This window comes from Camelus bactrianus, chromosome 1, assembly GCF_048773025.1.
Source record: "Camelus bactrianus isolate YW-2024 breed Bactrian camel chromosome 1, ASM4877302v1, whole genome shotgun sequence".
Classification (NCBI taxonomy): domain Eukaryota; kingdom Metazoa; phylum Chordata; class Mammalia; order Artiodactyla; family Camelidae; genus Camelus; species Camelus bactrianus.
Genome location: NC_133539.1, coordinates 57,669,748 through 57,697,331, shown reverse-complemented (window position 1 = coordinate 57,697,331; position 27,584 = coordinate 57,669,748). Strand labels below are relative to the sequence as shown.

At 42.3% G+C, this 27,584-nt stretch overlaps 1 protein-coding gene across 3 annotated transcripts in view; it reads left to right on the top strand.

Moving 5' to 3' along the window:
- ILDR1 (immunoglobulin like domain containing receptor 1) overlaps window positions 1-24,769 on the top strand; it is a 39,638-nt gene extending 14,869 nt beyond the window's left edge. Inside the window, exons 4-8 of one of the 3 annotated variants that reach the window (XM_045507194.2) lie at window positions 2,088-2,207; window positions 2,499-2,645; window positions 8,410-8,541; window positions 8,761-9,587; window positions 19,573-24,769. In XM_045507194.2, coding sequence (XP_045363150.2) covers window positions 2,088-2,207; window positions 2,499-2,645; window positions 8,410-8,541; window positions 8,761-9,587; window positions 19,573-19,614 — 1,268 coding nt within the window. In that variant the 3' untranslated portion in view covers window positions 19,615-24,769. The remainder of the gene's footprint in view (window positions 1-2,087; window positions 2,208-2,498; window positions 2,646-8,409; window positions 8,542-8,760; window positions 9,588-19,572) is intronic. The other 2 variants (XM_074364507.1, XM_045507195.2) reach the window with 2 other exon arrangements.
- The last annotated feature ends 2,815 nt before the right edge of the window (window positions 24,770-27,584 follow it).

Here is a 27,584-nt window from a genome sequence, read left to right as displayed (position 1 = left end):
TAGGGAACATCTATCCTTTTCCAATCTCTAGGTGTATCCTCAGAGATTCAGGGTGGCTCTATTTTCTCCAGAGCCTGCAGAATTAGCTCTGATTGACCCCAAAGTTTAAAGTCTCTTTAATTAGCAAGTCTCCCTTACAGTTTTTGAAGGATGAAAGTCCCCACACGTGACAGTCCTGATTTTCTGTCTTCTAATTTTGAATAGCACTGCTTACTACCTCCACTCCCAACCGCCTTTGGGTCAAACTCTGCCGCCTTTTCACTCCCATGGGAAAGTGGTATTCCCCTCGGTTTTAATTCCTACCTCCAGGCTCACTGTAACTTCTTAGAGCCCTTGTTTTCTGATATTTTTATGCCCTTGCTTGCATCATTTGAGATGACCCTGTCAAATCAGTTCTTGGATCATTTAAAATATTAACATATCTGATATCCCTAAAGTAATTTTTTTGTCTCTAATAAAAATTGGGTCGGATTTATAATACACATTAACCTTAGGGGGAAATTCCTCCAAAAGCACTTTCACCATTCTTCCAAGTCTGGGGTAAGCTTGTTTCTGGGAAAGGCAGTGGGTTTGGAAAATCATGGGTAGGAAAAAATCATAGGGATTGACGTAGAAAGAGAAGAAACAGAAGTCAAAGTTAGCTCCAGTGGTGCATGACCTTGTGTGTTTGTTTCATTTCCTCAATAAATATTTCTTGACAAACAGATAGTAAAGAATTGCAGCTATGACTGCCAACTAAGCAGGAGCAATTCTATAATGCTACGGTCTTTAAGAATTTAAAGGTGTTCCCTGGTCCTTACTGTGGTCAAAGTAGCAGGGATGTGGGGCTACCCTGATGCCTCTGACTGGACTTTAAGCCCTTTCAGGACAAAGACAGGTCTTACTTGATCTTCCACAAGAGTCTGACATAGTGCTGAACCCACAAAAGTTCTTTAGTGAGCATTTATTGCATTTACTAAGCGTGAACATAACATTCCTCTATCTTAATGGGGTAGCACAGCACTTGGTGCTCACGAGAACTGAAATTCTTTTCCTGAGTAACATTTACTCATAAAATATTGGCATTTCACCCTGACTCAAGTTCATCTTATAATCTGTCCCTTCAAGATTCAGAAGTATGTGTTCACAACTGGTGAGGAATCCAGGCTGTGGAGTTTTCCACTCAGCTTGGGGAGGACAGCAGAGCTTAGTGGTTAAGGGCACCAGGTTTGAGGCATAGACATGAGTTTGAACCTACCTCTGCTACCTACCTCTCTCTGTTCTAGCTTCCTCTTGTCTTGGTTTCCTCATCTAAAATGCAGCTAATAGTCCTACCCACTGGATCAGGATTAAATTTGATTGTGAGTAAGCAAAAGCCTAAAATATTAGTGGCTTAAACAATAAAGAACCTTATTACTCCTCATGTATAAATTTGGAGGTAGACAGACTGGAACTAGTGTGGTGGCCCTGTTCCATTAAGTTCTCAGGGACCCACGCTCCTTCCAGCTCACCAAGAAAGAAGGTCATCTTCTTCCTCATGGTCCAAGATGGCAGCCAGCACATCTGCCTCCCAGATAACAGAGTGGAAGAAGAGGTAAAGAAGCAAAGGGCAAAGGAGTTCCCACACTGTTTTTAAGAAAGTTTCTGAGAACCAACCTGTGACATGTCTGCTTACATTCTATCTGCCAGAACTGAGTCACATGTCCATGTCCATCTGTAAGAGAGGAAGGGAAATACTGACTTTATTCTGGACGGCCAGGTACATGACCAGAATTCTGTGACCATGAGAGAAAGAAAGAGTAGACACTGGGAGACAGCTGGAAATCTCTGCGTCACCACTTAGGGAGTCATGGTGGGAAGTAGTGAGGTGCCACATCTCAAATCTTTTCAAGGTACCTAATAGGGCTCAGTGAATGGTCAATTCTATCACCATTATATCATTTGGAGAAAGAAGAGGGTCTGAAAAGAAGGAATTGAGGCCTTTCTCTGAACTACAAGAGGCCCTCTTAGGATGTGGAAGTATAACGCTGGGGTCTGGAAGCTACCATAGGTCAGAAACGATGTGCCCTCTCCTTTAACCACTGGGTCTCTCCCCTCCCTCCTTGCAGGAGCAGATCTTGTGATTAATGAAGTGATGTGGTGGGACCATGGAGTGTATTATTGCACCATTGAGGCTCCAGGGGACACGTCAGGAGACCCAGATAAGGAAGTGAAGCTCATTGTCCTGCGTAAGTTCTTCTGGAGCTTTTTCTTTTGCCACCCCACTATGACACTTCTACATACAGAAAAAAACAAAAAGCAAAACAGAAACAGAAACAAGAAAACCTAGGCTATTGTTGTCAACTGCCAAACTCTGGAGTTCTCTTACCAAAGCTAAACTCTTTTTTTTTTTTTGGCCTGTATATTGCCCAGCCTTAACCTGTAGCTCAAGAGCTTCTGTGTTAGACCTCCAGAATGCTCCAGCCTGAAGCATGCCCCTGCATATGTAGTTCAACCCCTGCTCGGCTTCTCCGCTGCAGACTGGCTGACGGTGATCTTCATCATCCTGGGAGCCCTCCTCCTGCTGCTGCTGATTGGGGTGTGCTGGTGCCAGTGCTGCCCTCAATATTGCTGCTGCTACATCCGCTGCCCCTGCTGTCCCACCCGCTGCTGCTGCCCCGAGGAAGGTGAGAGGGGACGAACGGGCCGAGGGATGGGGTGGTGCAGGAGCCTGCGCCCCAGACGGATCGGTTTCACATGCCCAGCTCAGAACCTCGCGTTCTTCCAGGTTCTCCTCCATGCCCTTCTCCCATCACAGGCCTAGAGGTCTTTGGCCTCAGACCACAAAATGATACTCATGGAAGCTGTAGAGCCAAGGGGAGGGCTTCTGTCCTTTCACATCCTAGCCTGCCTGAGGCCTTCTTCAGATGGCTCTGCACACCACCGGCCTTTCCTCAGCAGCCCTGATACACCTGTGCTCTGGTATTTGCTCCCAGCACTGACCTTGCTTGGACATGAGGTGGCTGGAGGGAGTGGTTTGCATGTAGCAGTGAAAGATAAGTCCACTCCTTAGAGATGACTGGAAAAGAACAGATCAGCAAAGAGAGGTGTTGGAGTGGGGGTTCTCAAACTTAAGCATGTCCAGAGATTCTGATTTCACCAGTCTTGGGGGAAGGGGCTGAGAATTTGTACTTCTCAGGTGATGCAATGCTGCTGGTCTGGGGGAACCCTTTGAGAACCTCTGTTTTAGACAAAAGAAAGAGGGGGCAGAAGATCTTGCTCTAACGTGATCTGTCTTTGAGCTGAAATTTGACCTTATAAAACAGAATTATGACATGTCCTAAAAAATGTGGCTGCAGAATGCATGGTGAGGGCAAAAGAATAAAAATTACTCTACAAAGATCTTTTCTTACTAAATAGATGGAGCAGAGTCAACAGCTTTAAATGGAAGGATTTTTTGTGTGTTTAAAATGATTTTTTGTGTGTTTAAATAATATTTCCCTTTCCTGATGATGTAAGTAAAGTGTTACATTGTATAAAATTTGAGAAATTCAGGAAAATGTAAAGACTAAATCTGAGCACCCAGATATAAGCACTCTTATTATTTTGGTCCATTTGAAAGGAAATTTTTTAAAACAAAAAATAAGAAATTGTCTCTTAAGATAGAAACAAAATCTAATCTACAATGTCAGGTGGGTCAGTGGTCTGAGTCTGGTTTCAGGCCTATGTTCTGAGGTTGCTGTGTTACAGGAAAAGAGAACTAACTTTTATTGGATGTCCGCTGTGTGTGGGCCCTTTGCATATATTTCCCTTTTGAATCCTCACAACCCTAGAAGGCAGGTATCATCATTACTTAACAATGAGGAGACTGAAGGTCAGAGGAATCACACAGCTGGTAAGTAGCAGAAGCAGTGCAGTGTTGCATTCATGTGACTTACAAGTGCCTGAATTTCCCACCAGGGAGGCTGCCACAACCTCTGTGGGTAGGTCACTGTGGGACTGGCTGAGATAGCAGTGAACTCCTTAAAGAGACAGAAAACAGCAGAGAACTCAGCATCAGGCCAGGGAGCTCTCTACTTTTCAGGGGCCTCTGGGAGAGCAGCCAGGGAGAAGCCACTGTCACTGGAGTAGTAATATGCAGACTGAGATGAGAAAAACCCTCCCAAGATACCTTCTTAGAACCCCTAGGTCAGCAGAGCCCTCAGAATAGGCAGCATTAGGGATAAAGTCAGCACAAACAATAAACGTATCCACTGTCAGTAAAGCTGAAAAACAGGTTCTGGGAGAAAGTGGTTTCTCCTAAGTGGTTAGAGTTCTTTTAGGAGAACTGGTAAGATAAAGAAAAGTAGGCCACAAATAAAGATCCCTGAACTTGAGCAGATGAGATCACTTTCAAAGTGAGTCACTTGAGGAGACTGTCCTGAGAAATTTGGTGACAAGAAGAGATTACACAGAGGGGGCAGAAGTTGTAAAGGAAAGTGCTTGGATGGGGAAGAGGGTGAGTGTATATGGTTGTTGATTTTTTTTTTTTTTGAAATAAGGTAACCCTAAGCATATTTGTAGACAAAGAACCAAGGCCAATAGGAGAGAGAAGTGAAGCATTATGAGTGAGGTGATGACTGAGGAGAGATGGAGCCAGTGGGAGTGACATCAGGCTTGCAGTGAAAGGACTGCCTTTAGAAAGGAAAGGAAAAGGAAGCCTGACCTCTGCCAAGGAGATAGAGGAAGTTGTTAAAATGTGGAAGATGATTAAAGTATGAGGAAAGAGACTGTGGGAGTGAGCTCACACTGGCCTGTCTCTATTTCAGCAAATCAAAATTCTAGGTGCAAAGGACAGCTTCGAGGATGTCAGTGGTTCTTGAACTTTCATGATCACAGCCCACCTCCCAGCCTTCTCCCACTTTCCAGTGAGAGTTAATAGAGGACCAGAGAAGAGAAGAATGAATATGACACCAAATTTTAGTAGCCTTGATAATTCACTTAATACTAGTAGACAACCTGCAGTAGAACTCCAAGATGAAAGTGATTGACACTGAACCTTATCTTTTTTGTGAGAACTGGAGAGACAACTTCCATCCCTAGGTCAGTTGCTGGCTCTCCGCCCAACAGAACCTCTGGGCACACCCTGCAGTGGGCCAAGGGCCACAGGGAGAATGTCTGACCTACGCCACCCACTTCCCCAACCCCTCACCTGAGGGAAGTGAGACCTCCAGAGGTTTTTCTGCAGTGCACAGCTTGTTAGTGAGCCCTGGACTAGACCTAGAGCTCTTGACTCCATGTCCAGGGCTGGTTCGTCTTCCTCAACAAAGATATGCCATCAGTTCATAGGGAGGGGAAGACATGAAAAGTGGGGAATGTCTACACTGGTCACCAGGTCAGTCAAGGAAAGGCACATTGGGAGAACGAGGGTGGTTGCCTGCCTGTGCAGCCAGTGTGGTTCCAGGAAGCATCAGCTGGTGGTTCTCTAAAGCTGAAATGGCAAGAGTTCAAGGGACATGAGATTCTAGGATGCTCCTAAGGATGTCACTGAAAGGACCGACAGTAAAGTCAGCAGGGACTACTACTATATGTAAAAAAGCAAAAGAACTGTGACCATGGGTCAGAGAGGGCAAGGACACTCTGTAGGAGTGGAGAGGGGGTGGTAAGGAATGGTAGGAAGTTGGTGCCCACAGATGATGCTGGCTGTAGGGGAGGAGAGGCGCGGGCCTCTGGAGGAAGGGAGGTGTTGAGTGTTATTTCACGAAGGGGACATCTTAAAGAACATCCCCCAAGTTTTCCTCAGAAATGAGGATAAATATGCTTTTGGTGGTTTAGTCTCCAAATGTGTATGTTTTGTCTCCTGTGGGATCTAAGGTGAAAGAAGCAATTATTTTAATAATTTATTAAAACAGTGAGAGCCACCACCTATTGACTGTCCTGTATTAGGCATTTCATGTGTATTACCTCATTTAACTTCAGCCACCTTCTGAAATAGGTATTATTATCCCCAGCTCCTAGATGAGGAGATTGGGCTCAGACACTCTGGAAATTCACTCAAAATTACCCAGATAATATATGCTGGGATTCAAGTTGAAGTCCATGTGACCCTCAAAGCCTGTGTGTAAGGAAACTCATCCCTGAGGACCGTAATTCTCAGAATGTTGTTGCGAATCCACAACAGTCAATTCCAGTTTTACTCCCTGCATAGAAGTCAGGGTGCTTGTTGAAAACATGGATTTTCACATGTGGTATTAGATTGAAGGCCAGTCTGGGAGTGGGATCCAGGAGTCTGTATATTTAAGTAGCTTGTTAAAGGTGACCAAGGCAGACTTTACCCCATGGCAGTTCAGAGGTAACTTATTAGGAATCTTTTGATGCTTTGTTCATTTCTCCATGTTTCTTATTTTATTGCCTGTCTGAGTCCCCATTAGGTGAACAACAGAAACCCCTGATGGTCTAGACTTCCCACAGAGCTGTTTACAGGGACAAGAGGGCAAGGGACAAGCTCAGATGCTTAATTTTTCTATTCCCATCTCATCAGTTCTAGTCCATCAGGGAAGGAAGGGGCCCTGGGAAAGTTTTGTGGCAGCTAAGAAGGGAGCAGGTGGGTTAATCTTGGAAGTGCATAAAAATTTGACAAGAGAGCTCATAATGGATCTGGAAGGGTCTCTAGGGAGTCATCTGTGCAGGGGGTCCCATTAATTTAAAAGTTATTTGGGGAGCAAGGAGTAAGCCCAACTCTCCCTTTCTCTCGTATTGAATTGGGGCAGTTGGAGTAGGAAGTGGCCAAAAGCGGGAATGGTACCATCTAGAGGAAACCAGGATTCAGTTAGAGGGGTTGGGGGTGGGTAGGGTTGTCCCAGTGGAACCAGATCTTGGCAGGTCTTTGCAGCAGAGGTTAGTCTGGAGTGGGTTTTGAAAGATGTGGTGCTGAGGGAGAGAAATGAAGTGAGGAAGTACCACTGGGGAAGGTTTTTTGGGTTTTGGTTTTTTGCTTTATCACATAAATAAAGGAGTCTGGGGACTCTGTGGTTTGGCAGAAAGACTACAGGCTTGGGCGTCAGACAGACACAGGGTCACACGCTGCCTCTGCCAGTCACCAGTTGTGGGACGTTGGGTTGGGAAGGTAGCCTCTCTAAGCCTAACTTCCTCATCTGATTCTCACATTAAGAGATTTCTCTGAGGATTAGCTCCTGTGAAGTGACTGGCACATGCTAAGCAGGGCCTTATGTGTGCTGAAGGCAGCATGTGTAGAGAGCTGGGGGAGGCATCTGTTAGCAAGAGGGAGAAGAAAGAGCCGGGCGAGTGGACTTTTCTGCAGAGGGCCTGGAGTACTGTCCGTTGGCATGAGGGTGTGGCAGCTCAGTGAGCTGCTCTAAGTTTGCATCTGATTTCCTCCGGGCTGGGCTGTGACTCACCATCAGGGCTGGAGCTCCAGACATTTCTGGGGGCTTGGCTGCAACCACTTCCTGTTGTGCTGGAAGTTGGTCTCATACTGGAGCCACTGGGTAGCCTTCCAGATGGCCCTCTAGCTGCTGGCCTCAGCAAATCCCCTACCCTATGCAGCTGGGTCCAGAGTGCCTGTCTTCTGCCCCCTCCTACAGTGGCAGGAGGCAGCCTCTGGCAGAGCCTTGCTACTTTAGGGATGGCCACAGGGCTTGAGGAACCCAGGAGGAGTGAGAGTGCCAGGCTGGGGGCACCTAGGGGATTGGAGAAACATGTCTATGGATCCCTTGTGCTGCTTTTTCATATCATTTTCTTTGCCCTGAAAGGAAATGGTATCTCTCTTCTCCCTTCTCAGCCTCTACCCCACCCCTGAGAGTCCCCCTACTTAGGGAAAACCCCAGTACTTAGTAAAGTGAGGAGAAGAGCAGAGAGGATCCACTTCAGCTTTTTGCATTCTCTGCCTACTTCCCCCTGGTTTTCTCCCACCCAGGGCTGGCATTACCAGCTAGAAGAGTTCCTCAGTCCCTCTCTCTTTACCAGTAATTCGGCCCATTGACCTCAGCATCCCTCTTGTTTTCTTTTTCCACTTTCAGCAGGCGGTCCTGAGCTTCTCTGGCAGCCCCTGACTCACAGCCTCCTCCAAGCCCTTTCCTTCTCTATTTGGCCTGTTGCCTGAAATTTTCATTGCCTGCTAATGTCTGTGTGTCTACCTATACATTTTAGGTGACTTTGGGGATGAGCAGGATGATGAAATGTTTTCAAGACTAGGAAGCCAAGCTTTAAGAGTGTATTTTCCTAGGGTGCAGGAGTTGCATCTTGCTTAGGGAATTTATTCCCAGCTCCTTCCCAGGGGAACAGTTGATTCACTACTTCCCTTAACTCTTACTCCCAGGCAAGAGAAGTCACAGTAAAACTGGAGGAGAGAAAGTGGCCTCTTGGTAAGGCTACTAGGTGGAGAGAAGTGAAGTGGGAGGTGTGGGCCTTGCTGTGGCTGAGGGTCTGCATTTCTCCTTTTCCCCCCTGCAGCCCTGGCCCGCCACCGCTACATGAAGCAGGCTCAGGCGCTAGGCCCTCAGATGGTGGAAAAACCCCTGTACTGGGGGGCGGACAGGAGCTCCCCGTTTTCATCTTATCCAATGAACGCACTGCTGCAGCGAGGTAAACCTTGCTAGAGATTTGGGGTGGGAGAGGGCAAAGGGCAAGGGTAGAAGCATGGGCTGCATCGGGACCTTCATGACCAATATGGTGGGCATCTTTATGACTGACGATGGGAGGGGGTGTATGCAAGCCAAATAAGGTGGCATTTTGGTGCCCTGATTCTGAGGAGCGTGTTTTAGGCCAGAAGTTCTGCATGTTCTTATCCTTATTTTCATTCAGATTTGTCCCTGCGATCCAGCCTCCCAGAGATGCCGATGACCCAGACCACTGCTCACCCTCCCATCACCAATGGTGTCCTAGAGTATTTGGAGAAAGAGCTGCGGAACCTCAACCCAGCCCAGCCTCTGCCCCATGACCTCCAAGCCAGATCTGGCCATCCTTGTAGCATGCTGTCCTCCCTGGGGTCTGAGGTCGTGGAACGCAGAATCATCCACCTGCCTCCGCTCATCAGAGACCTGCCATCTTCGCGGAGGACCAGCAACTCCTCCCGCCAGCAGTGGCTCCCCTCGCCTTCCCCTGGACCCTGGGATCTGAGAGAGGGGAGGAGGCAGCACCACTACTCTGATTTCCACCGGGAGTTTCAGGACCGGGAGCCCAAGCGCTGGGCGCTGGAGCAAAGGGAGCTGGACCAGCCGCGGCGTGGAAGGCACCGCGGCTCCAGGCGGCGTGGGTCACCCACGCCCTGGTTGGACAGGGACAGCCTCAGCGACGGCTCCTTGTCCAGTGAGGCCCGCTGGCGGCCCAACCGCCCCCCTCTCCGGAGCCGCTACCCAGAGAGAGCCCGCAGGCCCAGCCCTCGGGGGAGCTTCCAGGGGCATCCAAGGCGCAGGCACCGCAGCTACTCCCCGCCCCCGCCCTCGGGCCTCAGTTCTTGGAGCTGGAGCTCGGAGGAGGCGAAGGAGGAGAGGCAGCCCCGGAACCGGGGGGCCCGCCGCCGCCGCTCGCGTTCGCCAAACTGGCCTGAAGAGAAGCCACCCAGCTACCGCTCACTGGATGTCTCCCTAGGCAAGGATGGCAGGAAAAAGGGGAGTGTGGAGAGGCGCTCGGTGAGCCTGGGGCATCCTGCAGAGGGTCGGGCGTGGGCGGAAAGGACACCTCAACCAGGCTGACACAGGCCAGCTCACTTGCCGCCTCTGCAGAGGGTCCCTCCTCCCTCCTTTGCAAGCTCGCCCCGTGGGCTTGGTGAGACGCCTCCTGCAGAGCCAGAAGGGAGCAGGGGGTGCCGAGGGCGGAGGAGCAGCTCAGGGCTTGATGCTTAAGAAGCGCTTTCTCACCCTTCGGCTCACCCCAGCCCTCATCAAAGTCCCCAGAGGCCAGTCGGGCAGGGTCACCCCATTTCACGGGTGAGGAAACCAGGCTCAGAAAAATTTAAGCACCTTGTGAGTAGTGGAGCTGGGACTCAGCGGGTCTTCGCGGCTAAGGCGCTACTTCCTGTCTTAGCTGCTTTGCTTTTCTTAGCAGCAATTTCCATACCCCAGATTAGAACACCCCCTGACAGGACATTCGTGCCACTTCTCAGCGCTGCAAGTCAGTGTGCAAGGGCCTGTTGTATTAAAGGACGAGGCCCCCCACCCCGGAAAGTATCATTAAAGTGATTTAGAAAACAAACAAACAAACAAACAAACAAACAACCCCCCCCCACACACACAAACCCTGCTATCCCAGATATGGGTCAAAACTAGAATTCTGTGAACAGGCAAGGTGCCAGTGTCAGAACTTACAAGCTTGAAAGGGGCATGAAGAAGGATGTAGTTCTTTTGGGCCTCTGAATATAGGCCTTTTTTCCCTTTAAGATGTGATTTTAAAAAATCATCTTGTAATTAATATACCCCAATAATGGTATTCCTTCTGTGTTTTCACTTTGCAAAGTTATGCTGGCCATTGCTCAAAAATATTCATGAACTGCCTTCAAAACCAACTTATAAGCTACCCACTAAAATCTGTTTCTCTATTTGACAAAAAAAAAATTTTTTTTTTCTGTTTTGCTTCTGTTGAGATAAAGGGATATGTAGTAGGTTCTGAGGGAAGTTCCCAGCATAGAGCGATATCAGAAGAACAGGAATTTTAATCTCTCACACGCTTTGAAGGACACAGCTCTCATTTGGAAATGTAAGTTCTGCTGTGATTTGTTTTAAAACGAATCGCCTGGATAGTGTGTGCAAAGAAACAGGCATCTTATGAAAGCCCCGGTTCTGGTCTTTCTAGGGAAGAACCTTGGTGAGAGTGATTCGTGAGGACGGTAAACAAGGCCCACAGGCGTTTCTGAAATAATCAATGGCAATTATATTCTCACAGATATCCCATGAGAGAGGCAAAGACCAGTAATAATGAAACCTGGTAGTATCCTTACTAAGTGGTGCTGAGCCATGGACATTTATGCAACGTCTTATTTAATCCTTTCAGCGCCCTATGAGGTTTACACTATTATGTTCATTTTACAGTGGATACCTCTCTTTCTTCCATGTTACCAGTAAGAAAATTACATCCTGAAAGAAAATACAGAATCAACCAGAGACAGGACAGCCACTGTTACTTTGGTTATATGGTGACAACATAGTCTCTTATCTTCATTTTAACAGAAAAACGTAATTTAAAAGCCAGCTTTTGGCCTCAAATCCAAACCCTATTTTCTTGTAAATCTTTTCTTTATAGTCTTCTAAATTAAATTATGTGGTTTCTTGTAAGTGAGACTAGGGAACACCAGTTATGTTCTGGATGCTGGGATAAGCCCTTTCTAAGCTTTATTTCATTTCTTCCTTGAAACAGCCCTGTGAGGCTCAGTGAGGTTAAGTAACATGCCCAAGGTCACACAGCCATTAGAGAATAAAGCCAGAATCTGAACAAAGCCCTCTGACTCTCAAGCCTTTGCCCTTTTCAGTAACTCATGCTGCCTCATTAGAGAGAAGAAAATCACGTGGGGAAATGATGTTTTCTTGTGACTTTATTTCTTCCTTATTTTCTGAAACTATTATAATTTCCTTTGTCATCAAGTTGTACCCACCCATAATTCTATCACAAGCAAACCAAATTTTCTATTATAAAGTTGCTTGTGAGAGGCAGTTTCACTTAAGATAATTTTAAAGGCCTTCATTGTTTTGGATCTCTGAGCTTATCTCCAAAAGAGTTATCACTTTATCACATTCAGCTGTCCACTCATATTCTAAGTGACCAGCGGCCCAGGACCAAAGCTTGATTTGGAAGATTGATTTGTTTGAAGGGCATCCTGTTTCATTTGTAATTTGAACTTTGAATGCCTGTAGTGAGCTCAAAATCACACTCCTTGCTCCTCTCCTTGGTGGGGCTGGATGCTTTCCACACACCTTCCTAGCCTCTGAAATCTTTGGAGCTTGTAGCTAACTGTAGAAGTTATAATACAATTGGGCCACTAGATGGTGATCTTTGATTATGTATAACTTGAAGTTTCTCTATTTGAATTGGTAAGATGTATCATTATTTTCTTAAATCAAGCTTTCAATAGTTACAGCTTTACAGTAAATGTTTACAAAATACTTATTAAAATACTTTATTAAATATTTAGAGTAATTATCAATTAATAAAAAAATCTTTTGGCTCACATGAAATCTTCTCTCTCAAGAGTAATGTTTAACAAGTAGACACCAAAAGACAAGGCCTTCCATGTAAATAATCTCATGGGAACTGAATTAGGTAAGGAGTATTCTCTGCCCAGTGCCCATGAGAAAAGGGAGGTTGTGTTGAGGCATCTCCCATTTGACTCCAGAACCAGGACTCCAGCTGAGATCTCACTGTGGGTCTGGTGGTCTTTTCATTCCACCAAAGGCTACAACCTCAGAAATATAAGCAGTGATAGCAAGCTTTAAACTCCAGCTGTTTCAGACTGAGTTCCTGTGTTCCTGGTCTCCTTCAAATTGATTATTTTTCTCTCCGATCTTGTTCTATCAGAAAGGGCTTCCCAGGGCATTTCTGATTTGTGCCAAACTTGGCCTGTGCACACCTCTTCTAACACAAGAGAAAACTACTGCATTCTTTCCTTTCCAAGCTAAACTGAAACTTTCTGTAGAGAATCTAAGATTTTGTTTTCTTTTTTCTTGACTTTTAATTTATTAAGAATTTTTTTTTACGTTGGGATGCTTTTTTCTACTTTTAATAAAATGTCTATTCTTTGATGTCTTTTCTTCAGAAACCCCTGTCCTTTTGCCCCATTTTGTTGCTTTCCTTTGTGGCAGAGAGCATTCATTCAACATTTCTTTCCGAGAAAAACTTTTTACTGAGTATAGTTGATTTACAGTGTTTCAGTTGTATAGCAAAGTGATTTAGTTATATATATATTTTTTCCATTTCAGATTGTTATCCTTGTAATTTATAGGTTATTACAAGATATTAAATATAGTCCCCTGTGCTATACAGCAGGTCCTTGTTGTTTATCTATATAGTAGTATATGTCTGTTAATCCCAAGTTCCTAATTTATCCTTCCCCTCACTATCCCCTTTGGTAACCATAAGTTTGTTTTCTATGTCTGTGACTCTATTTTTGTTTTTTAAGTAAGTTCATTTGTATTATTTTATAGATTCCACACGTAAGTGATATGTGATATTTATCTTTCTCTGTCTTACTTCAATAGTATGATAATCTCTAGGTCCACGCATATTGCTGCAAATGGCGTTGTTTCATTTTATGGCTGAGTAGTATTCCATTATATATATATACACCACATCCTCTTGATCCATTCATCTGTCAGTGGACATTTAGGTTGCTTCAGTGTCTTGGCTTTTGTAAATACTGCTGTAAACATTGGGGAGCATGTATCTTTTTGAATTGGAGTTTTTTCTGGATATATGCCCAAGAGTGGGATTGCTGGATCATATGGCAGTTCTATTTTTAGTTTTTTGAGGAACATCCATACTGTTTTCCATAGTGGCTGTACCAATTTACATTCCCACCAACAGTGTAGGAGGATTCCTTTTTTTCCCACACCCTCTCCAGCGTTTATTATTTGTAGACTTTTTGGTGATGGCCATTTTGACTGGTGTGAGGTGATACCTCATTGTGGCTTTGATTTACATTTCTCTAATAGCGCTGTTGAGCATCTTTTCACGTGCCTGTTGACCATTTGTATGCCTTTTTTTGAGAAATGTCTATTTAGATCATTTGCCCCCTTTTTTTTATTGAGCTGTTTAAGTGGTTTGTATATTTTGGAAATTAATCCCTTATTGGTCACATTGTTTGCAAATATTTTCTCCCATTCTGTAGGTTGTCTTTTCATTTTTCTTATGGTTTCTTTTGCTATGCAAAAGCTTTTAAGTTTAATTAGGTCCCATTTGTTTATTTTTGCTTTTGTTTCCATTACTCTATGACACAGATCCAAAAAAATATTGCTGCAATTTATGTCAAAGAATGTTCTGCCCATGTGTTCCTCTAGGAGTTTTAGAGTATCCAGTCTTACATTTAGGTCTTTAATCCATTTTGAGTTTATTTTTGTATATGGTGTTAGAGAATTATTTTTGGTGGGGGACATAATTAGGTTTACTTATTTGTTTATTTTATTGATGTTTACTGGGATTGAACCCAGGACCTTGTGCATGCTAGGCATGTACTCTACCACTGAGCTATACTCTCCCTGAGAATGTTCTGATTTCATTCTCTTACATGTAGCTGTCCAGTTTTCCCAGCACTACTTATTAAAGAGACTTTCTTTTTTCCATAGTATATATTTTTGCCTCCTTTGTTGTAGATTAATTGACCATAAGTGCATGGGTTTATTTCTGGACTTCCTATAATGTTCCATTGATCTATGTGTCTGTTTTTGTGCCAGTACCATACTGTTTTGGTTACTGTAGCTCTTTAGTATAGTCTGAAGCCAAGGAGCATGATTCCCCCAGCTCCATTCTTCTTTTGCAAGATTTTTTTAGCTATTTGTGTTTTTTTTTTTGTTTCCATGCAAATTTAAACTTTTTTTTTTTCTAGTTCTGTGAAAAGTGCCATTGGTAATTTGATAGGGATTCCACTGAATCTGTAGATTGTCTTGGGTAGCATGGTCATTTGAACAATATTGATTCTTCCTATCCAAGAACACCAGTGTATCTCTCCTTCTGTTTGTGTTGTTTTCATTTTCTTTTATCAGCATTTTACAGTTCTCAAGAGTACAGGCCTTTGCCTCCTTAGGTAGGTTTATTCCTAGGTGTTTTGATGCAATGGTAAATGGGACTGTTTCCTTAATTTCTCTTTCTGATATTTCATTGTTAGTGTGTAGAAATGCAACAGATTTCTGTATATTAATTTGGTATCCTGCAACTTTACCAAATTCATTGATGAGCTCTAGTAGTTTTCTGATAGTGTCTTAAGGAATTTCTACGTATAGTATCGTATCATCTGAAATAGTGACAGTTTTACTACTTCTTTTCCAATTTGGGTTCCTTTTATTTCTTTTTCTTCTCTGATTGATGTGGCAAGGACTTCCAAAACTATGTTGAATAAAAGTGGTGAGAGTAGGAATTTGTCTTATTCCTGATCTTAGAGAGAATGCTTTCAGTTTTTCAGATGGAATACTCTATAAATCTCAATTAAGTCCATTTTGTCTAATGTGTTCATTTAGGCCTGTATTCCCTTATTGATTTCTCCGTCTGGATGATCTATCCATTGATGAAAGTGGGGTGTTAAAGTCCCCGCTATTACTGTGTTACTGTCAATTTCTCCTATGTCTGTTAATATTTGCTTTATATATTGAAGTACCCACATGTTAAGTTCATATATATTTATATATTTACCACTGTTATACTTCTTCTTGAATTGACCCCTTGATCCTTATGTAGTGTCCTTCTTTGTCTCTTGTAACAGTCTTTATTTTAAGGTCTGTTTTGTCTGATATAAGTATTGCTACTTTGGCTTTCTTCTGGTTTCCATTTGCCTGGAATACTTTCTCCCACATGCTCACTTTCAGTCTGTATGTGTCTCTAGATCTGAAGTGAGTCTCTATGTAGGCAGCATACATACAGGTCTTGTTTTTTTTTAATCCTTTCAGCCAGTCTGTGTCTTTTGGTTGTAGCATTTAGTCCATTTACATTTAAGGTAATTATTAATATGAATGTTCTTAAGCCATTTTGTTAATTGTTTTGGGTTTGTTTTTGTAGGTATTCCCCCCCCCCCACACACACACACCTTCTTTTTTTGTCAGTTTGATTACTGTGTGTCTTGGTGTGTTCCTCTTTGGGTTCATCCTGTATGACACTGCCCTTACTGGACTTGCATGACTGCTTCCTTTCCCAAGATAGGGAAGTTTTCAGGTATTATCTCTTAAAATATTTTCCCAGGCCCTTTCTCTCTCTTTTCTTCTGGGATCCCTTTAATGTGAATATTCGTGCACTTGGTACTGTCCTGGAGGTCTCTTAAACTGTCCTCATTTCTTTTCACTCTTTTTCTCTTTTTTCTGTTCTGTGGCAATGATTACCACTAGTGTGTTTTCCAGCTTACTGATTCATTCTTCTGCCTCATTTAGTCTACTATTGATTCCTTCTATTTTTCATTTCAGTTATTATAGTTGTCATCTCTGTTTGATCTTTGTATTTTCTAACTCTTTGTTAAAAACATGTAATTTCTCACTTTGTGCATCCATTCTCCTCCTGAGTTCTTTGGTCATCTTCATAATCATTACTCTGAACTCTTTCTCACGTAGATTGCCTATCTCCACTTAGTTCTTATTCTGAGTATTTTTTAAACACCTTTATTGTGGAATGATTCCTATACAGTAAAATACACATATTTCAGATGTACAATTTGATGAATTTTGATAGATGTATATACCTATGAAACCACCACCACAATCAAGATAGCTAACATTTCCATCACTCCCTAAGAGGTGCAGATTTCAAATTCCCAATTTATCCCTTCCCACCCCTTTTCCCACCTAGTAACCATAAGTTTATTCTCTATGTGCGTGAGTCTGTTTCTTTCTTTTTTTTTTTCTTACTTTTTTTGGGGGTAGGGGTGATAATTAGGTTTATTTATTTTAATGGTGGTACTGAGGACTGAACCCAGGACCTTGTGCATGCTAGGCAAGCACTCTACCACTGAGCTATACTCTTCCTCCTAGTCTGTTTCTGTTTTGTACATAAGTTCATTTGTGTCCTTTTTTTTAGATTCCACATATAAGCAATATCATATGGTATTTTTCTTTCTCTTTCTGGCTTACTTCACTTAGAATGACAATCTCCAGGTCCATCCATGTTGCTGCAAATGGCATTATTTTATTTTTTATGGCTGAGTAGTATTCCATTGTATAAATATATCACATTTTCTTTATCCAGTCATCTGTCAATGGACATTTGGTTCGTTTCCATGTCTTGGCTATTGTAAATAGTGCTGCTGTGAATGCTGGGTGCATGTGTCTTTTTGAATTATATTTTTCTCTAGATATATGCCCAAGAGTGGGATTTCTGGGTCACATGGTAAGTTTATTTTTGGTTTTTAATGAACCTCCATGCTGTCCTCTATAATGGTTTTGTGTGTGTGCGTGTGTGTGTGTCTTTTCGAGGGGTTGGGGAGGAGGTAATTTGGTTTATTTATTTATTTTCAGAGGAGGTACTGGGGATTGAACCCAGGACGTTGTGCGCTTGTGCATGCCAAGTATGCACTCCACGACTTTAACTATACCTTCCCCTTGGGGTTTTATCTTGTTCCTTCATCTGGAGCATACTCCTCTGCCATCTCATTTTGTCTAAGTTGCGAATTGTATTTTTATGTATGTGGTAGGTTAGTTACGTTTCTTGACCTTGGAGAAGTGGCCCTCTGTAGGAGGCATCCTATGTGTCTTACTTAGCAGTGCAGCCCCATCTTAATATCCATGCTATATGCTCTAGGGGTACCCTTTAAGAGGACTGTGAGTCCTGTTGTGGTGGGCTATGTGAGCGGTCTGGTAGGCTTGGTTGGTCCCTAGTCTGATTGGTTGCCAGGCTGTGCCTTGTGCAGATGCTGCTGGCTGCTGTTTAGTGGGGTCTAGTCATGAGGTGGCTGGTTGCAGAATCTTAGGGGGCCCTGGGGCTAGTATTGGCTCACTGATGGGTGGGGTCAGGGTCCCAAAGACTCTGGGGCTGTTGCCCACCCATTGGCAGGTAAAGCTAGATCCTGGGGTTACTGCTGGACTGCTGGCAGGCAGAACTGTTTCCTGGAGTCTGGCTGCAGGACCCAGGAACACCAGAGCTCATTTTAGATTGTTGATGGGGGAAGGTGGTTCCTGACACAGTTGGGTATGGGGTCCAGGATGTCCCGAAGGTTGTGTTGGCCTGCTCATGGGCAAGGCCAGGGCCTGGCTGGTCAGAGTGGGGTCTGGCCTGTGTTGCAGGATTGTAGTTTTCTTGCTTGTGGTGTTTGCCCGTTGGTGGGTGAGGCTGGTCTAGAGGCTTGTGCAGGCTTTCTGGTGGCAGAGGCCAGTGCCTGCCCACTGGTAGGTGGAGTTGGGTTTTGGCCTCTGGTGGGCTGGGCCATGTCTACAGGTGTGTCTAGAAGTGCCTGTGGGCTCTTCAGTCTTTAGGCAGCCTGTCTGCTGATGGGTGGGGCTGTGTTTTCACAGTTAGTTGTTTGGCCTGAGGCATTACCCTGGATCCTACAGGTGGTTAGGTGGGGCCAGGTCTTGATGCTAATAAGCCAGTATGGCAGCTATCACGTGTTCACGCAGTTGAATGTTCCCCAGCATGTCTGCCACCATTGTCTAGGTCCCCAGGGTGAGCTGCAGCTGCCTTCTGCCTCTGCAGGGAACTCTCCAAGATGAGCAGGCAGGTCTGGCCCAGGCTTTACTGCCTTTACCCTGGGTCCTGGTGCACGTGAGGTTTTGCGTGCACCTCTTAAGAGTGAAATCTCTATTTCCCTCAGTCCTGTGGGGCTCCCGCAATTAAGCCCCTCTGGCCTTCAAAGCCAAATGCTCTGGGGGCTCGTCTGGGGAGCCTGATACAGGGCTCAGAACTCTCACTCCTGTGGGAGATCCTCTGAAGTATAATTATTCTCTAGCTTGTGGGTCAACCACCCGGAGGTTATGGGATTTGCTTATGTTGCGAGTCTGCCTCTCCTCCTCATCTCATTGTGGTTCCTACTTTATGTCTTTAGTTGTAGAAGATCTTTCTGGTAGATTCTAGTTTTTTAAAATCAATGGTTGTTTTGCAGATGGTTGTGATGTAGTGTGTTCATGAGAGGAGGTGAGCTCAGGGTCCTTCTTCGCTTTCGTCTTGGCCACTCTCCCTCATCCTACAGCATTTTGATCAGAAACCATGCCCCCTAAAACTCACTTTCTTGATAAAATGGAAATACACAAAAATTTTATAACAACATGAGTATAGGACATACATATACAGTTTGAACAGTATGTTCTGGGACACATACCTTATCTCACCATTTCAAACAAGAAAGGTCACATTCATTGACTACAGCTGTAGATGTTCAAAATTGAAATAAAAATATCCTATAATATATAGTTATAAAAATATGGGAAATGTAAATTATAGTCCTTGAAGCCCTATAGATCAAGATAAGAAAGCTGAAAGATCAAGTGTAATAACTCCTGAAGAAAAGGCACTGAGTTTGGTCAGGAAGAGGTAATTAGTGATCTTTGAAAATAACTTCAGAGAAATGCCAAGGTATGAAGCTAAACCTTTTAGACAAGGGCTGAGAACAAATGGTTAAGGAGAATATAAATGGGGAAAGGAGATCTGGGCCATGTCTTTATGAACAAATGGTAGAGCAGGACTGATGAATGAAATAGGGTACCTTCTTTTTCTAAGAGAGACTTAAAGATATTAAAAATCAGCAAGAGGCTGAGTGAATGAGACTCTAAGAAAGTTTCAGAAATTAAAGGTGTTTGAGGGAGGCTCCAGAGAGGTAGGAAAGATGAGAAACCTAAGCCAGGGGGCTTCACAAAGAATCAAGAAATAATTTTTAGATTCAGATCTGCTGTCCCAGAAGCCACCACTCAACCAAGGATTTGCACCAAAATCAAGCCCACATGTGTACTGTATACCTAGACAGCAGAGCCCAGCTGACTGGATTTTCTGTGTTCTTCTATTCCCCAGGAGAGAGAGAGCTCCCATAGTGGAAGGAGTGTGGTCATTTAGTCACTGAACACAGCACTACTTCTGCGGCTGCTTCTCAGCTCCCGAGTGTCATCAGCATCACCGAGATGTCCAGCTGACTTGGGAGGGACTTTCCAGCTGACTTGAGAGTTTGTATCTAACCATAAGTTTGTAGCTAATGGTTTTGGGTTAGATTCTGAGAATCAAATAGAATTTTTTTAAGAAGTTTGAGGAATTAATGGTTCTAGTTTTATCCTTGTTTCACACTCTGATATTTAGATAGTCTCTGACTTGTAATGAACCCTAACTGGGATGTGATCCCTCAGGAACTTAGTAGCCTGGGTCTTCAACTACATTACACTGCTCAGAACCATGGCCATTCTCAAAGTGAGGAATCTTTAAGAGGAAATCTATGGAGTATGACAGGGAGATTTCCATGGAAACTTGTCTCTCCCTATAGCATATCTAGAGGATCCTTCCATGTTATGAGTCTACTGCCCCCAAGACTGGTCCTGAGTTCCTCTGAGGGTCCACCCAGAGATGGCGCAGGAAATAACTCCAGCCATGTGCCCTCTCATGGGCTACTTCTTATAAGTGTAGAAAGTCACAGAGGAGCAATTTTGTACCAGTCTTATTCCTGTCCTTTGTTTTCCTCTTTTTTTCCCCCTACATCTAATTTATATGTTCTTATATAGTATTTATCCACTAAAACCATTTTAAATGCTTCTTGGGAACAACAGTCATTAAATTGTACACTTAAAAGGAGTGACTCCTATGATATGGCTACTATACCACAATAAAAATCTGAAGTATAGTAGATGAACACCATTCCAAAATTTTTTCTCTGCACATATAGTGATAAAAATCCTTTTAAAATGTGTTCAAATGAATTCTAATTTTAATTAAAAACTTTTTTCTTTAACAGAAGACAAGAAATTGAAGTGAAAGAAACTAGAGGTTTTGTTAAAATCTTTCATTTCCAGGATTTTTTCTAAAGAGCCCCCCTCCCCACCTCAGATTATGAAAAAAGATAAAGGAAAATGGTGAGCAATTGGCATCCCTGTGCTTTAAAATCCCAGGTTTCAAATGGACTTCTTGGTATAAATATGAGAATGCTAGCAACTCTCATATTTCCTCTAATCTCTCTGCTCCTCACCTCCCAATTTAGTCTTGTCAGAATAAAGTTCCCAGTTATATTTAATTTATAAAACCTGAAAAAGAAATAATTTTTATTCAGGATGTTTTCCAAATTCTGCAGAAGGATGACCATATTAAATCAAAAGCTGTTCTGGTCTTTTATAATTCTGTAGAGATAAATGCTGCACTTCTGTTGGGGTGTGTCATGGACAGAGTTCTTAAAGTTCATTTTAAGTTCCAAAATATCAAGACAGGAACTAGCCAGGTGTTTGGACTTTTCATTATCTCAAACATATTTCATAATTCTTGACAAAGATTTGCATTTCAGATTAATCATTAGACAGTTTGATAGCACAAGAGTCTTCATTTCCTTACCTTGAATAGCAGGAAAATACAGGAAAGAAATCGTAGGTAAGATAGGGCGTAGTCAGGTTTTGTATTACTGGAGACCTCACCTGAACCTGAATTAGTAAATACAACCTTCCTTTCGATACTCAGGTCATAAATTATATATCGTTCCCTCTAGATTCTATTAGCAGAAAAAAAGTGATTTACAACATAGTGTCTGAATTTAAAAAGTACTTTTAGGACCTGTTATTGATCTTGTTTAGTTTCCTTTTAAGTTAAAGTTGATGATGCCTTTCTTAAAGAGAGGCTCAAATTTTGGTTTACATATTTCATCCCTTATAGATGAGATATATTATTCTATCTTCATATACATAAGTATTATTTTACCAAAGTTTATATTTATAACCTGCTTTACAGTCATCTTTCTCATAATTAGTATTTGTTTTATATTTAACACAGCTTCTCCATCCCCGAGTTCTTTATTTTTATTCATCTTTTCTTATCTGGATTTCATCACACACAGCTTTTGCAAGAGGTTCTCTCATAAAGGCAATCTTCCTTAAGTTCATTCATGTTTATGAAAGCTGTCAGTGACCCTAAAAATTCAATCAAATTTTGATATAATTTTTTTTCTTTAGAATATTGTACCAACTTCTCCATTATCTTTTGGTATTGAATGCTGCTGTGGAAAAACATGAGGACAGTCTACGGGGATTTTTTCTTTTCTTTGTAGATCAGTGGCTTTTAAAGTATGGTCCCTGGATCAGCAGCATTAATATTACCTGGGAATTCATTAAAATGAAAATTTTCAGTCCCCACTTTGTAGCTACTGAATTAGAAACTTGGAGCATAGAATCCAGTAATCTGGTTTAACAAACCATTCAGGTGTTTCTCATGCATGCTAAAGTTCAAGAACTGATTAAATATTTACTTTTTCTGTCTGAACACCTGAAGATTTCTTACTTTGAAATTTAATAGCCTAATCCAGGATATCTTAGAATCGAGAGTTCTCTATCAAAATTTCCTGGATTCATCTTTCAGTGTGCACTGATTGGTCACGGACACGTAGTAAACAAATTAATCATTTGGCTCTTATGACTCTGGATGGCCATACAGCTCAAGATAGTTTTAATTTATGCCTGCCTGTTGTCCCAGGATACTTATTACTAGTGTCTCCTTTTACTCTCAGAACTGTCCTAGTTTGGATGATAGACTGCGTGGTCACCCCATTTATGACCATTGAGTCCAGTGGCTTGCAAAATACCTATGACTGATCAAGATGCTGTGTGGACTCTGTGGAAGCCCTGATGGGAGATGCAGAGTAGAGGCCCAGAGGATTTTGGAGCAAAATCTTGCCTATTTTGAAAATTATCCTTATTTTGAGAGGTGGCTCTTGGCTTGCTATTGGGCTGTGGTAGAGACTGAACACTCACTTGGCTGTAGAATACCAGCTGCCCGACATGATCTACCAAGCCATAGGGTCAGGCATGCCCAGGAACACTCTTTCATCATGTGGTATATTTGGGACTGGGCTTGAGCCAGAGTAAACTGGATGAGCAGGTGGCTCTCACTCTTGGTGTGCTACTCCAGTTGCATTGCCATCCTGCCCTCATTTTATGCTTAAGCCACATGAAGTGCTCTCTATGGCCAGTTGACTGAAGAAGAAAAAAAAATCTGAGCCTAGTTTATAGACAGTTTTTCATGACAGCTAGAGCTGGCTTCTGCAATGCAGCAGCCGTACCAAGGAGTGGCTCTTTAGTAAAAGAATAGGGAATTCCATCCGGTGGGCAGAATTTTAAACAGGACGACTTACTGTCCATTTTGCCCACAGGAAAGCTGGCCTGTGGAGCAGCTCTAGACTAATACATGGATAGGGGCTAATGATTTGGCAGGACAGCCAGGGCCATGAAAGGAATAAGCTATGAGGATTGGTAACAAGTTGGTCTTGGGAAAGAGGTATGTGAAGGGATCTCTCAGAATGAACTTGGAGTGTGAGAATATGTGTGTCCTGTGTAATGCTCACCAAAAGGCCTTTACTTCAGAGTTTTTCTTTACCCAGGTAAGCATGATGACCCTCCTAATTTCAGTGCTAGGGACCTTATGATCAATTATTCAGTGCCAAATATTCCTGTGGGTCAAACATTATGATTACCCACACCAGTCCTTCTTATTAAAGTAACCAGCCCAAGTTGTCTCTGGTAATTTGGTGCTACTTATCTCTGCCAACCCAAGATGTCATCATCCTTATTGAAATAATAGAACCTATTTCAATATCAGTATTTTCCACCTTCATCTCTGACCTACAGAAGACAGCCACTGTGGTGCTTTTCAAATATGTTGGTACTACCTTCATTAATGCATTTCTCAATGTTCTTCTGACAGCTGTGTCCTCAAACTGGGATGGCTTGAGTGGCTAATACATAACAAGTCCACTTTGACATTGTCATCTCCCTAAGTCTTTCTGTTCCTTCTTTTATAAGGGATTTCTGGTATTTCAACTCATCATAGGCCAGAAGTGAATCCAATTTTCAGTCTACAAAAAGATAAAATAATTAGAATTCTACCAACTGCATGTGATAGCACACTGAATCCAGAATCTCTGGTAAGTGCAACTATGTAATAATGTCAGCCTAATTGAAATGATTTTCCTCCATTTCTGGTGTAGTAACTTCATAATTTGGTTCCATATACTTTCCTCCAGGTTTTTGCTGATAAACATTAGTGCAGTTTTGTAACTCGTTTATCATGCAAGCCTTTTGCTCCCAAATTTGACTTGGTAATTGGTCCCACAGGCATTTCAGGATCTTCCTCTGGCCGCAGATGTGGCGGCAACAAAGGGGAGTTGGGTAGGGCGTGAAGAGAACTGGCACTCACTTGCCCGGTAATTACCTCAAGTAGGGTCATTACAGGGTCTTCAAGCAAGGCGGGATCACCATCAATCAGGAGTGAAGGGGCTGCTCTGCTGGCAACAGAGGCTCTCAGTGTTTGCAGTTAACAGATTCCTAGAGTCATCTGAATTCTTCTAGGATAACCGTTCCAATTCCTGGGTCCCCTGTGTTCCTGACAGCCTGTCCCCTTTTCTTTCTCACTGTTCCCTTGTCTGTTTTTGTCTCTTCCTGTTGTTGCTCTTTTTGTCTCGCTTACAAGCTGTGTGCCTTCATACTTCAGCTTTTCTCTCTGTATTTGCTCATCTGTCCTCTCAGCTGACCACTTTCTTTTACATGATTCTAATCTCACCCCTGTGTAACTTTTGCTTACACAAAACTAGCTATGCTGCCAACACCCCAGCCCCCCAACAACCTACGCATCCTTCAGTTTGAGTGCCCTACACCATCTGACTGGCTCTCTGAACCTTTGCCTCAATTCTAAACTCTTGAGAGATTCTGATGAGCCCTACTTGGGCTGATGTTCCACCCTTGGTCCCATCTCCAAAGATGGCAGAGTCACTTAATACCTAGGGCTTCCCTTCCTCTGGGTCGTGGCTGGTGAGGTTCTGTAAGAGAGGTTTGGGCTGGGAGGATCCTGTGGAGGATGTGAAAGAAATATGATACAATCCTTGTCTTTAGGGAATTTAATACCATGGCTGACAGCCTGCTGTGCTTCATTATTAGTATTCTGCCTCCTTTTGAGTTTCTGTAATTGAATACTGTAAAGATTATAGTTGGAGTTAGGTAAGGGTAGATTTACAACAATAAAGTTCTAATTTACTGAAGATCTGAACTTCCTTTCCTACGCGTTAAAGCTTAACATAGTAGATTGTAGTATTTATGGAGTCCCTACTGTATCCCCAAAGCTTTGCACATATTTTATTCTCTGAGAAACTCTATTAACACTTATTATCACCCTCTACTCTAGTCTCAGAGAGACTAAGAAACTTTGCAAAAAGACCCACAGTAGTAAATAGAGATTCAGACTAGAGTTTGTCATTCCAGGCTCCATGGTTTTTCTAGTAACAATACAAAGCTCTCTCTCCAACCAGAGCAATAAGGAGCTTACCTTTAGTTAAAATGAAATCCACTTCTTTTAGAGATCCTAGTGTCTCAGAGGCACCAGAACAAAGCAGAAAACAGGCATGTTAAAGGAGAATTGCGCTGGCGTTGTCTGTTATGGCACAGCCTAGAAAGGAGGCCACTCCTCAAGCTGCACATTGCAGCACAGTCTGTGTGCCACCATACAGGACGTGTAATTTCTCAGGGACCATACAGGACCTTATAAATCCTCCCCAGATGCCATATGAAGCGTTAATCTTACCCTTGTGAAGACCTGTACTATAGTCTGTGGAAAAAAGAAAAGGTCAACAAAACAAACACATTGTGCTTAGATTTCTAGAAAGCAGACTCACAGGAATTCCTAGGTTTCTTTTTGTTGCCTATGTATCTCAGACAGGATGTAGAGAAGCCTACGAACTGGAACCACCAATAGGTGCAACCGAAAAAGTCCTCCATAATGGCTGTCCTCCTTAGCCAAAGAACCACCAGAAAAAGAGCAGTATAGCAGAATAGAAAACTTTTTTTTCTTCTACTACCAATCCTACTTCAGCCAAACACCAATGGAAAAACTATCTCCCCCATTATAGTTTCTGTGGGTCTGAGCCGGGAGTTGAACGTTCATCTGTCAACCAATGACAGCATTCTGATTCCCCCACCACAGCGGTGTTCACAAGGTCAAAGTCCCAGAAGGAGAGAGAAAGAGACAGGAAGGGAAGGAGAGGGGGAGAAAGAAGGAATGGAAAGAGAGAAAGAGAAATAAGACAGAATCAATAGTCAAAGAGATAATGGCTAAAATTTTTCCAAAACTGATGAAAGATATCAAGCCCCTGATTCATGGTGACCTGCAAACCCCAGGCAGGTTGAGCATAAAGAAGAGCACGTCTTGGTACATCATGGTAACAAGAATAAAAACCAAGATCAAAGGATAAATTTTATAGCAGCTAGGAGGTGAAAAATACTACCTTCAATTTAAGTTGATTTGATGTTGACTTTTTAACACGATGATGGAAGTTGGAATATAAGATGTAAAAGAAAATAACCACTAATCTGGAAATGTAGGCCCTCAAAATACATACAGCAAAAATATTCTTCAATAATAGAGGATCTGCAGATCTGCAGATACTAACTACTATATATAAAACAGATAAAGAGCAAGGTCCCACTGTATAGCACAGGGAGCTATATTCAATACCTTGTAATAGCATATAATGGAAAAGAATATGAAAAAGATATATATATATATATGTCTCTCACTATGCTGTACACCAGAAATTAATGACTCCAGGGGATAGGGGGAATAGAGGAGAAATACTTTTTTCAGACTAACAAAAAATGAGAATGCATTCCCAAAGAAATTGCACTAAAAGAAAAACTAAAGAGTTCTTCAGGAAGAATGAAAATTATCTCAGATAAAAGCATGGAAATGCAGGAAGGAATGAAAAGAGAAAGAGTAAATACATGAATAAATCTAAATGAATATTGAGCATATGCAATGATAGTAATAATGTTTTGCGGTGTCCAAAATATATGTAGAATTAAAATCCATAAAAACAATACAAAAAGAAGAGAATAAATGGAATTATAATGCTCTAAAATCCAAGAATTGCCAGGGCAGTAGTTAAATTAATCATGTGTATTTACTATAAGAAGCCCAGGGTGTATGTAATAATCTGAAGGGTAATCACTAAATACATTTTTTAAAAAAGAATGTACATAACCAAAAAAAAGCCAATAGTAGGGGAAATGGAACAAAAAATATTTGATAACTCAAAAAGGAGGCAGAAAAGGAAAGCAAAAGAGATATTAAACAGGCTAATTAAACAGAAAACAAACAAAATGGAAGACAAAATCTAAATATACCAATAATTATATTACTAAATATGAACAGACTAAATATTCAACTGAAAGACTTAGATTGGATTTTTTTTTAAAGCATATGGTACCTATAAGAGACACATGTTAAATATAAAGCCAAAGAAAGATAGAAGGTAAAAGGATGGGAAAAAATATCCCATGCAAATGTTAACCAAAAGAAAACTGATTTAACTATATTAGTATCAGACAGGGTGGATTTTAAGGCAAGAAGCTTTAGCAGAGATAAAGAAGGACATGACATAATAATAAAATAACCAATTCACTGTAAATAATATAATAATTATAAATCCACATGTAATACAACATAGCTTCAAAATATATAAAACAAAATTAAAAGTAGACAAATCTACAATCACAGCAGAGACAATTGCTCTGATATTTGTAGAGTATAGCATCTGACAGGACAGAATGTGTATTTTTTCAGGTGTACATGTACTGTTTACCAAAACCGAACTGGATCATATACTGGCCTTTATACAAGCCTCAACCAATTTCATTTCATTCAGAATATATTCTCTGACTCCAGTGGAATTAAGGTAGACATCGATAATGAAAGGATAATTTAGACTATCTTGAAATGTATGAAAATTAAGCAATACTTATAAATAACCCATACGTTAAAGAAGAAATCACAAAGGAAATTAGAAAGTATTTTAAACTGAT